Raw genomic sequence first — 12,359 nt, 5'->3', positions numbered from 1 at the left:
ATCCGTCCACACACTCATCCACACATTCATCCATCCCTCCATCCATCCATCCGTCCACGCACTCATCCACACATTCATCCATCTATCCATCCATCCGTCCACGCACTCATCCACACATTCATCCATCCATCCATCCATCCATCCGTCCACACACTCATCCACACATTCATCCATCCCTCCATCCATCCATCCGTCCACGCACTCATCCACACATTCATCCATCTATCCATCCATCCGTCCACGCACTCATCCACACATTCATCCATCCATCCATCCATCCATCCGTCCACACACTCATCCACACATTCATCCATCCCTCCATCCATCCATCCGTCCACGCACTCATCCACACATTCATCCATCCATCCATCCATCCGTCCATCCGTCCACGCACTCATCCACACATTCATCCATCCATCCATCCATCCGTCCACGCACTCATCCACACATTCATCCATCTATCCATCCATCCGTCCACGCACTCATCCACACATTCATCCATCCATCCATCCATCCATCCGTCCACACACTCATCCACACATTCATCCATCCCTCCATCCATCCATCCGTCCACGCACTCATCCACACATTCATCCATCTATCCATCCATCCGTCCACGCACTCATCCACACATTCATCCATCCATCCATCCATCCATCCGTCCACACACTCATCCACACATTCATCCATCCCTCCATCCATCCATCCGTCCACGCACTCATCCACACATTCATCCATCCACCCGTCCATCCATCCGTCCACCCTACAGATACTCATCGAGTGCCCTGGGAGTGGCAGGCACTGGTAGGTGCTGGGGGCCCAACTGTGAGCAACAAGCCTCTGCCCTCATGGAGCTGACGTGACAGGAGGAGAGACAGACAAGACACTGGTTTCTAGGCCTGAGAACGCTGCCAGGTGCTGGGAAGAATGCGAGCAGGGTGGGACGGTGGGTGACGGGGTGGGGAGAGAGCTGTTCCAGGGAGAATGGGGTTGGTGTGTTCAAGGGACCAAAAGCTCAGATTGTGAAATGCCCCATAAGGTGGGAACTGCAGAAGGTGAAGCCGATGCCCCTGGTGAACGCCCATCCTGCCCTTGGACTTTACCCGCCCACCCGTGCCCACCATCTTCCAGTGCTTGTTTATGGACCTGGATCAGCCTCCGACGTCTTGCGGGCGTCGAGATCCTTCGCCACGGGGCTTCTCACCATCTCCCATCAGTGGACACCGCAAGCTGGCTGGGCCACTTCCTGATGCACCCGGGTGGGTCCTTTCCCCATACTGTACACGCCGAGCAGGGAGGGGTGTGCCCAGTCACCGTCGTACCTGCTGCACTGGGCCCTGGTCACTCATACCCTCACTGCGCAGTCCTGATGTTTGGGGGACACACAGGACACACTGACCAGAAGGCCCAAACAAACAACAGGGGTCCCGGCCCCTTGCCAGCCCCTGAGGAGAGTCTGGTTTATGGGCAGCTAACGTGTCCCACCGTCTTGTCCTGACCAGTTAGGGAGAGTTGGGTGCAAAAACCACAACCCTCTGCAGGGGACTTTGGCCACCTCCCCACAGGGGCCACAGCTTTCTCACCTCGTCCACGCTTCCCCCAGACCCGCTTCAGCCACTGTCTGCCACCCTCCTGGAGCTGACGGGGCTCCCGAGGGGTCCCTGGGGTCCAGGCCCTTCCTCCCCACCCCCTCCCTGGTCCACGAGCCGGTCTCCAGTCTACCCTCACCGTCCATCTTCCACCCTGTGCTGGGGGAGATGTAAACAGGTCTGAGCCCCTCTCCTTCTTCTTAGCGCCTTCCATAGCTCCCCAGGGCCTAAGAAACCAGGTCTAAGCTACTCACGCCCAACCTGGGCCCCACCCATCTCCCTGAGGCCACCACCCTCTGTGCAGCTGCAGCCACCCAGCCCTCCTCAACCACAGACAGACTCTCTGCCTGAGCTCATGCTCTTCCCGTGGGTGAAGTCCTACCTCTTTCCTGCCCATCGATTTCCGATTCATCGACTAAGATCCGTCTAAAACTCCACCTCCTCTGAGCAGCCCACCCTGCTTGAGATCAGTGAGGCCTTTCCCCATGGACTCACTGGGTAAACATCATGTCATTTTACCCTTCGTGGTCACGAGGTAAGCGAGGCAGGTCTCGTCTCATCATCCCCGCCCTATGTGTAGGTGAAGCACAGAGAGGTTCGGCGACTTTTTATAAAATCACACAGCCCCTTCGGGCCTCCTTAAGTCCCATGCTTTCTCTGGGACCCCAGACTCATCCTCCCCACATTTATATTGCTTTAGAAGACCTTTGGATTTTCTAGAAAACGTGGTGTTGCATGGCTGTCCTTGGCCTGGGCTGTTTTTGCCTAGAATCATCCAATCTGCAAGAAAGATGAGCAGTGGGAGGCTCCCTTCTCACTCTTGGCTTGCCGAACCCTGGGCACTCTTCCTAGAACTTTCTAAGTAAACGAAGAACCCTTTCTCATGAGGGAAGGGCTGTCATCAGCCTCTCTTTCCTAAGAATCCACTCTGAGTCAGGCGCTGTTCGGGACCAGTGGGCTGAGCAGAGCATCAGGCCGGCTCCAAAAACCTGCCCTGACCTTCTGGTCTGTCCGCAGCAGGTGACCGTGGACACAACCCAGGATCCAAGCCAGGAGGCCCGGGACTCGCCAAGAGCCACAGCCGCTTGATTTCCACATCTCAGAGAACCATTCTCTTGACTTAAACCTCGAGCCTTGATGATGGTGATGAGAGGGACCGCCGCTCACCCGTGGGGGGCTAAGTGCATCTCCTCCCTCTGCTGGGAAGGAGGGCCTGGGCCCTGAGACAAGCACTAAGTGCTGGCCCAGCTCCCACAGGGTCAAGCGCCTGCCCCACAAGTCTGAGCCCCGACCTGCCTCTGGGCCCCCCGGGTCCTTCCCGTGGCCTTGGCTGCCCACCCTCCTGCCTGGCCGTGGCCTCCTGGGTCTTGCTCCCTGGAAGTCCGCCCCGAGGGAGCGCGGGGTTCCATCCGTGACAGAGGACAGGGAGGGAGACCTTTGCTCTGTGGTCCCGGGATGAGACTAAAACAAAGACCACTGAAAACAAGACAAGGACCATGACACACATCTTGAATCCACACCTGACCTTCCCTTCTGTGAACTTGAAGGTCAACCCTGTTCCTTGAGGCTCCTCTGGAGGGAGCACGCTGGCCCCTGAGCCACACTATCCATGGCACTGAGAACCCAGGGTGAAACCACAGCCATCATCGTGTTGATTTCTGGCTTCCGAGGCTGTGGACGAGCCCCGGACCATGGGCTGGGATATGGGGCCTGGGTGAGGAGGTGTCCCCACACCCATCACACCGGGCCACAGGTTTCTAGGGAACGGAGCTGGCTTCCCTGGGATCTGCCAGAACAGACAGAAGCGCCCCGGCTTCTTCCTGCTCTCAGGTGTGTTTGTGTGCTGTGCCCTCTTCCTGGCTGGGAGGTCGAGGGCACTGAGAAGCCTCCTGCTGGAAGACTTGGAGGACAGGAGCAGGTGTCCTGCGTTGGGGGCACACTCAGGGCACCCAGGGCAGCAGTAGCTCAGGGGGACTTTTCAGGGCTGGGGGATCCTGGGGCCACGATGCTTGGAAATCATCTGGGCTGAGGGGATGTTGTGGGTCCCATTGAAGATTTACCGAGGGCCTGCTGTGTACGAGCTAGCACGGGGGCGAGAGCGCCTGTCCCTCACTGTGACATCCACACCTGGGCTGTGCCCACCCCACCCCACCTGCAGCCCCCAGCCCCCTTCTCGGCCATCACCCGCCCCTGCTCCAGCCATGACCTGTTCCAGTTGCCCTTTGCCCAGAACACCCCGCCCCTTCATCTCCAACCCACCCCCCCCTCCGGCTCCCTGCCTCTAGGAAACATCAGTTCTTTTGCAAAATACTCGTGGTACCCACACGCCTCTCCCCTGATCATCTCAGCCGTGGGGTGGGGTCGGGGGCTGGGAGAACCCTGACTGTTCTCTGCAGCCTGAGCTGCAGACGTCGCGGGGTGGGGGTGTGGGGGGAGCGGGCTGGTGGACACAGAGGGATGGCGCCTGGGCTTTGGAGACACTGCCACCTGGTGGCCAGGACTGGGTATGTCAACGAGGACCGAGTTTCACATCTGCTCTGGGGCAGGACCTGCAGCAGAGCCCGTGCAACGAATAAGGGGAGTGGATGGGACCTGGGAGTGACAAGCAGTGGTCAGGTACACAGAAGAAACTAGCCCTAAGACAGTCTGCCGGCCTCAGGGATCCTCCCTGGGCCAAAAGGGGCTACTAAGAAGTGCCTTTATTAAAGTGATTTTTTTTTTTCTTGGCTGCGGTGGGTCTTCGTTGCTGCACGCGGGCTTTTCTCTAGTTGCGTCGAGCGGGGGCTACTTTTCGTTGCGGAGCACGGGCTCTAGGGGCGCGGGCTTCAGCGGTTGCAGCACGCGGGCTCAGTAATTGTGGTGCGCGGGCTTAGTTGCTCTGCGGCATGTGTCCCCTGCATTGGCAGGCGGATTCTTAACCACTGCACCACCAGGGACGTGCCCTAAAGTGCTTTTTTTTTTTTTTTTTCCTGCGGTACGCGGGCCTCTCACCGCTGCGGCCTCTCCCGCTGCAGAGCACAGGCTCCGGACGCACAGGCCCAGCGGCCATGGCCCATGGGCCCAGCCGCTCCGCGGCACGCGGGATCCCCCCGGACCGGGGCACGAACCCGCGTCCCCTGCATCGGCAGGTGGACTCCCAACCACTGCGCCACCAGGGAAGCCCTAAAGTGCTATTTTTAATCTCATTCGCGGCACTGGCTGTACACACCCGAGGGGTTCACCGGAGGTCACGGCCGTAAAGCGGCTGTCCCCTCATCACCCAAAACTCTTTGCCCAGGACTGGAGCCAGAGGGGCTGTGAGATCCTGGAGCGGGCAAAGCTAGGGACTGGGGGTGGGGTGGGGCACGGGACTAAGAAAATTGAAGGGGAGGGAGGGGTCACTCCAGGAGCCACAGCAGAGGAGCCTGATCCCCGGATGGGGCTAAAGGCACTTCTAGCTGCTCGTCCGTGCCTGTAACTCAGCAGCACACTTGGGACGGTGCACCAAGGCAACTTCCTCTGCGGGGCCTGTTAATTCATCCAGCAAACATGAAAGGAGCACACGCGTCCCGCCATGCTGGAACGTGGTCCAGGAACGAGGTGCCGGGGTAGGAGGGCAGCGGGGTGCCCGTGGAAGCAGAGAGCTGGGTCGGGGCGATGCAGGGGCAGCTTCTTCAGCCTGGGGGCCCCGAGAGACCAAGAAGAAACAATTACACACGGCGGGGAATCTCGCTGAAGCAGCTGAGAGCCCTGCGAGGACCCAGGGAAAGGACCCCTCGGATACTGAGCCCCCGAGGGCCCACAACGCAGGACAGAGAACCCAGTGAGAGCGGGCGAGTCCCAGGGGAAAGGCTGGGCTGCTCCGTCCACAACGGTAACTGTAGCCCCGCCAGGCCCAACCCTGAGCGCCAGGACTCCAGTGACGGACCACTCGAGCCTGTAGCCGCAACGAGCACAGCTGGACAGCCACGTGCAGCGGCTGCCTACCCCGCAGGCTCATCTGGCTGACCCTCCCTGGGAGGGGGCAGGGAGGCCGAGGGCCCCCATCCCTCAGTGTCCCCACAGGCCCCTGGGAAGGACCTGCTCAGGGCTCCAGTGCAGGACAGACCCACACACTGGTCTTGGGGCCCCTTCGCTTGACCCCGGGTGTCTGGGTAACCGGTCCTGTTTTGGTTCCATAGATCTGACTTCAGGAACACGCCTGCAGCGACTGGGTTAGCCGGGAGAGGCTGAGGGTGGTATCGGGGGTCCGTGTTGGTGCCCTCCCACCTCCCTGGGTCTCGCCGTGTGGGCAGAGCAGGGATCGTCAGGCCTGAGGTTGGCAAAGGTCTCGCGGCTCGGATGCAGGGTGCCCGAGTGTGTCCAGGCAGAAGCACGCGGCCCTGGCCCTCCCTCAGCAGCTATTTGGTGTCCACGACTGCACAGCTGTGCACGCAGCCCTGGAATTTGATGTCTTCTCGGAAGGTCATTGCTGATCTCTCTGCTGTGTATCCTCGCCCTGCAGATAAGTGGCCTTGACTTACCCAGGTGGTGCCTAAGTGACGTGCCCCATTCACCTGAACTTACCACGGACAAGGACCCACATGGCAGCCGTGAACCCAGCCCTGCCAAGTGCCACTTTGAGTCCACGCTGCAGGGAACCAGAGGGGCTGAGCCACCGTGCCCAGGCCGAGGGTCCGTCCACCCACAGGGCCAAGGGGCACTCGGGGCCAGCTTGTCTGGGCAGCAACAGAGCTGAGACCCTGGCTGGGGGCACAGCTGTGAGACATCAGACCCTTCCTCTCGGGCTCACGAATCCGGCAGGTTCGTCCGTTGCAGCAGGCCCTCTGCCTCAGAATGGGTGCACGGCAGGGTGGGGACAATGGCCACAGGTGTCCACACCTGACAATCTACTACAACCTGTGCAGCTCTGATGAGGGTCTTTTCTGAGGCATAAATCTACGTCTCCATTTACAGACACTGATGTCTTATCATTCAACCTTTAAATTTCTGCTTTGTAAATCTATACCTACTGAAAACTTCAGCTTCATAAAGAGCACGGTCTACATACGAGACAGCCCTATACACTACTGACACCATGTATAACACAGATAACTAATAAGGACCTACTGTACAGCTCAGGGAACTCTATTCAGGGCTCTGTGGTGACCTAAATGCGAAGGAAATCCAAATAAGAGGGGAGATATGTATATGCACAGCAGATTCACTTTGCTGTACGGCAGAAACTAATACAACATCGTGAAGCAACTATATTCCACTAAAAATTTAAAAAAAGAAAAAAAAGAGACCAGCAGAGGTGGCACCTGGATTCCACCCACTCACCCCGCTGCCCCATCCCACCTTCTCATCCGTGACCCATGACGACAGTCACGTGTGCCGCCCATGGCGCCTGCAGGGCCCTCACTTTATTCCCCCAGCTACCCAAACTGCCCAGCAGGGCTCCTGCTGTTGGAAGGCACGGAAGTGTCTCTAGGGCCATTGATGGGTATGCCACCTGGGCCCTTCTGGTTGGCAAAGCTTTCTCATGCCCTAAATTAGGTGGTGCCCGACACGTGCCGTTCCCGAGGCCTTCGCCACAAGGCGGTTGGACCCCGGCTGGTTTGAGGGCCGTTTACTAACAATGAGCACTCGGGGTTGCTCATGCTCCATCATCACAGCCAGATCCCAGATACAGAGGCGGGCATATAAATTTCCAACGACAGTCTTGAAGCTTCAGGAAACGCCCCGAACCCAACCTGGTGACTGCTGCCCCCTCGTGGCCACACGCACACCCTGCAGGTGACCCGGTGAGCTGTCACTGGGCAGGATTCCCCCATGGGGCTTGGAGGCATCCTCAACCTGGAGGGCACCTCCAGCTGCTGAAGGCGGGCTGGGGGTACCGGCAGGCCTCGGCGAGAGGCAGAGAGGGGACAGGCAGGAGGCACGGCCAGGGGCGGGAGGCCACTGTCCTGGCTGGTGGCTCAGACCTCTCCTCAGCAGAGAAGGAGCCACAGGCCCACGCGCCTTGGAGGGTGCCCACAAATTAGAGGTGCGGGACGAACGGCAGGGGGAGGAGTGAGGAGGGGGTGTTCTGGTCCCAACGCCGTCACCCCCGCTGATGAATGCCCACTCATCCATGCCCACGGATGGGCACTGAATGCCCACTGCCTGGGGAGCCACTGCACATCCTGTCCCGAGTCAGCAGGTTGAAGCCTCCCCCCGAGGGCGGTGTACCCGCCAGAGAGCCCCTTCCCCCCAGACGGTGCAGACGGGGCTCTCTGGAAGCTGTTTTGGAGGGTAAGCAGTGTGTTGGCAACGCAGAGAACCAAACCATCCCCCTGCCCCTCCGCACCCGGGGGGACCCAGGTCAGGACATCGGCCAATACGCCTCCCCCGCCCACCGCAGGGATGAGACGCAGTCCACCGGAGAACACACAGCCGCTGTAGTGTAGCTTGTTTTTATTTATGTCCACAAATATTTCAAAAAAATTACAAAATACTCAAATGGAGAGAACACAGAAGTCACAATTTCTGGGTGTCTACTCTGTTTACACTGTGTTATCTCATGGCAAACTACTCATATATACATTTAGCTTCAAGATATATATAAACGTAGCAAATCAGAATGTACACTCCGCTCTGCTGCTGCCGCGGCGAAGTGAAGCTCAACCCGATGACAGTGAACAAGATACACAGAAAACACGGAAAAGCAAAACAACTCCAAACGAACGGAGGAAACCCAAAAGGAGACCAAGGGGTCGGGCTTCAAAGACACCGTGAAGGTCTGGGGCCTCCGACACACGCTGCAGTTGACCAGGTGAGGGTTTCGGGTTGTGGGTTTTTAAATGGAAGAATCTCAGTGCTTCACCTGGGGACGTGGGGAGAAAACCAAAACCTAAGGAGAAAACGCCTTCAGACAGTTTTCAAGTACAGACTTCCAAGTACTTCAGCTCTCTCTCTTCTTTGGAAATGAACAAGAGAAAGAGAGAGAGAGGAGAAAAAGGAGGATAACTGAGCGGGAGGCGTCGCGTTCCACCCAAAGGGAGAAAAGCAGGCGGGGGCTTCCGTGCAGGAGCCGGGGCAGCAGGAGCGGCCCGAGTCCAGCAGGAAGGGGCCCGGCTCAGAGGCGCGGAGGCCGCAGAGCGGAGCCCGCCCTGATGGCACGTCACTAGCCCCGGGGACACAAACGCCCCTGGCCAATGCGGCCACTCAAGTGATGACAAAGTGTTCATCTGAGCTTGCCTCCCCCCAAGGAGCTAAAGTTAAGGCAGAAATGGAATGAGAGAAAACGAAAGAAAAAACCTACGAACATTTTCAACAGACAAAACCATCCTCTATCTGTCCCAACGGAAACCGAACGTGGCTTTAGTGGACACTGGAAATGCCCCTGAGGCAAGTGTGAATCCGGAACCTGAATCTGAGCTATCGCCTGCTGGTTTCTGGGTCAAAGCGCCAGCCTCTCATCCCGCCCCCTCTGTGGCTCCGGTCCTGGACGCGCTCCACGTCCACTGACCCCCAGGCGGGAACTCCGCGCACCACGGCAGAAAGAGCCCCCGAGAGGCTGAGAGAAGAGGAACAGAAAAGGTCACGTCCTGGCAGAAAGCGTGATCAACAGGTGCAGAACGTCCTCCCAACTTCCCCACCCTCTGCTCTGGAGAAAGTGCAGCACGGGGCAACTCAGAAAGCCGAGGTGGGCTCTCTGGGCCACCTGCCCCCAGGTGGAGCTGCCTCTCACTCCACGTCCACAGCTGTGACCCCCGTCCTGCTTCCAGGAGGAAGAGCTGGACGCCAAGTGTCTCCCTGTCCGACGTGGGTCCCTGTTCCTGGGGTAGCACACAGGCCACCACCCACAGCCGGACCAACTCCGGGATCTCCCTCACTCCAAAGTAGCCTCGGGCCGGGGCAAGGACGGCCTGGCCTCACCACAAGAAGATCCAAATGATGACACGCACGAAAAAGCAAATTTCTAACAGATCCCTTTGGCAAGCATATGTGCTGAGTGACTTACAGGGAATCGTTTCCTTGGATTTTCTAAAATGTTTTGTTTACGAAATTGTCCAAGTATTAAAAAAGGCAGTTCATTCAGAACAATCAAATGCGTGTGCAGAGAAATCTATAAGGAAATCTACAATCAGACACACAGAAACATGTGCTTTCGATCCCTCAGAGACAGAATGGGGGACATTTAACTCCTACGCTCCTGGTGCAAGATGAGAGGTTCAAGCTAACAGATGTCTGCACCGCTGGCAAAGCACGAGCTGGGAACAGACAGAAGTGAAAACCAAAGCAGCACAACAAAGAAACGGTTTGTAACACTGTCCCTGCAAACCCCTGGCTGCTCCCTGCTGTGCCCAAACCTAGTCCCAAGCTTTTGCCCGTTTGTAACTAGTAACGCCCATCTGTTCCCTTTAATTAAAGGGATAATTATATATAACTTTTTATTAAAAAATCAACTCTGTATTCTGTCAACAGCTGGTAGGAATTCACAATTAGTGACATGGCTGGAAAAAATAGATCAGAATAGTAGTTTGTGGAAGAAAAAAAAGGCTGTTCTAAAATTTATTTACAGACGTAAAAAGCCATGCGCAGAACTTCCTCAAATTATGAAGATTTCCTACAATGTATTAAAATAAAAGATTTTTTAAAAATTACAGCTCTTGGATTCCAAACTCATACGCTGCCTATCTGCAAACCTTGTGGGTTTTGGAACACACGCGGCTGAGTGTGTCTGCACGCACAGTGAAGGGTGTGAACTGGATTCTAGCACCTACTGAAGAAATCAAGGAAGGAAAAGAAAACTAAAGCCAAACCCCAAGATTGCAGGGGAGTTTTCTGAATGTTCAGTCCAGTCCAGGCCTCACTAAGTTTCTGGGGGACTGTCATGCAGGGAGACCCAAACCAGTCTCAAGGAATCCTCTCTACAAACGAACACTAGTATGCTGATACGTTTTTAGTTGTGGGGTTTTAAATATATAAAGAAATCTTTAGAAGATATTCTTTTTGCTTTTGCAGCTCCTATTGTATGTAAAAAGTCCTGTTTCTCCCCCAAGAATTGGGGTTTCCACAGCCAGCGTTAACAAATAAATAACTTATAACTGCTTGTCACCTTCCTTCTTCAGTCGACTGGAAAGAGGGGGTGGAAAAAAAAAAGGAAGAAGTTATCAGCGTCAGGCCTGGGTAGGCCTGCAGCTGGAGGGCCCAGATGCCCGGGGCAGCCTCCACACCGCTGACCCCCGCCCTGTCTCCCCTCCTCAAGACGGCTCCACAGCAGGCCCAAGAGGCCGGGGTGGGGGTGGGGGTGGGGCGAGGGGGAAGAGTCCGGCGCTCGTCGACACGGGGTGGGGGGGGAGTGTGGGTGCAGCCGGGAGGGGCGGGAGGGGGTCGGGGACCCACAGGTCGGGGAGGTGGGAGCCTGGCCTCCCTCACAGCCCCTCCCACCTCACCTGTAATAATCTTCCTGACTTGGGAGGTGGCCACCATGCATGTGCGGGTGTCCGTGCAGCCACTGCTGCTCCATGGCCAGTCTCTGCAGCTCTGCCGACTGGGCGTGCATGGCCTGCAGCTGGTGGGCCGCCGACATGGGGGGTGGGATGGCCCCAGGCAGGTCTCGGGGGTAGGGGGTGCCTGCCAAACACAGAACAGCCTCTGAGACAGAAAGGCCAGGATGAGGCCGGCAAGGAGCTCGGGTCAGGAGGGAGCCTCCCAAGGGGACGGGCAAGAAGCCACCTCACCGGCAGGCAGCACCGGAGCAGAGCCCCCGTCCACCCGCAAGAGAGAAGTGCGGCTCCCGGACCCCCTGCCCCTGGGCCCCGTCCTCCTCAGCCTACTGACTGGTCCTCACAGAGGCCTGCCCTCATCCCTCCTCTGAATTCGGCACTCCGCTATCTCTTCCCTGCCCACCATCGTCCCGGCTCCTGATATACGTTTATACCCCTGACCCCCGGCTCCCTGGGGACAGGAGTCTGCCTGCCTTGTTCCCAAGGAGCCTCCCAACACTCAAGAGGTATGTGCTGAATACACGAATACATGAACGAACGGGGACGCTGCGGCAGACCACCCCCCCAGCTCTGCCCTGGACCCCACCCCTTCCCCAGGCGCGCTCTTACCAAAAACTGGATGGCGAAGCATCTCATGCTCATGGGGGGGCTGTCCAAGCAGAGGGCTGGGGAGGGTGCCAGGGGGGTAGGGAAAGCGAGCCAGGTGCGGGCCAGCGGTCAGGGGGTCAACCAGCGGGTGAACTGGGCCTGCTGAACCTAGGAAAAGGGGCCAGAAGTGCACATGCAGGCGGCGCAGGGATCTGGGGGGGCGCCTCTCGCCGTTTGCCCTCGTTGGCGGCAACTCCCAGGGACCTGCTCCTCTCCACGGCTGGCTTCTGGTCACCAGGGCCGCCAGCAACCCCGACCCAAAGTAGCTGTCGCCCTCCGCGGCCTCCCCGTCCCTACAGCGGAGCTCTGGAGAGCCGTAAAGTGAAGACCTGGCCACGGCTTTCCTCCCCCTCCCCCCCTCCTTCTCAGTGCGCCCACAGGCAAAGCCTCCCCAACCTCGTTTCGCCCAGGACCCTGGATCAGCAGATCCCGCCTGGCCGACTGCCCCAGGCCCTCCCGTGCCTTCAGGTCCACAGGAACCCCAGGGCCGCTCCAGCCCTGCCCCAGCCAGCGTCCCCCCTCCCAGCTCGGCTGGACTGGCACCCGCCCCAGGGCTGCCTCCCGGGCCCTTCATCCACAGGACCCGAAGGCAGCCAGCAGAGCAGGCGCTGCCGGACGGGGGCTCACTAAGCCCCGCCCTCCACAGACCTCCCGGCCGCGCCCCCCG

The 12,359-nt window shown here is 58.2% G+C and overlaps 1 protein-coding gene across 11 annotated transcripts in view; it reads right to left on the bottom strand.

Annotated features, from left to right (window-relative positions):
• Nucleotides 1–7,989: 7,989 nt before the first annotated feature.
• The window catches only part of RERE (arginine-glutamic acid dipeptide repeats), a 437,697-nt gene continuing 433,327 nt past the window's right edge, over nt 7,990–12,359 (bottom strand). For all 11 annotated transcript variants that reach the window (XM_081215086.1, XM_081215082.1, XM_081215088.1 and 8 more), the window contains 3 exons: nt 11,654–11,800; nt 10,991–11,171; nt 7,990–10,670 (listed from right to left, as the gene is read on the bottom strand). In XM_081215086.1, coding sequence (XP_081071212.1) covers nt 10,637–10,670; nt 10,991–11,171; nt 11,654–11,800 — 362 coding nt within the window. In that variant the 3' untranslated portion in view covers nt 7,990–10,636. The remainder of the gene's footprint in view (nt 10,671–10,990; nt 11,172–11,653; nt 11,801–12,359) is intronic.

The sequence above is a fragment of the Mesoplodon bidens genome (genome assembly GCF_964165515.1).
Source record: "Mesoplodon bidens genome assembly, chromosome: 2".
Lineage (NCBI taxonomy): Eukaryota > Metazoa > Chordata > Mammalia > Artiodactyla > Ziphiidae > Mesoplodon > Mesoplodon bidens.
Note: the sequence above shows the minus strand (reverse complement) of the source record. Positions and strands in the feature narration are given on the sequence as shown.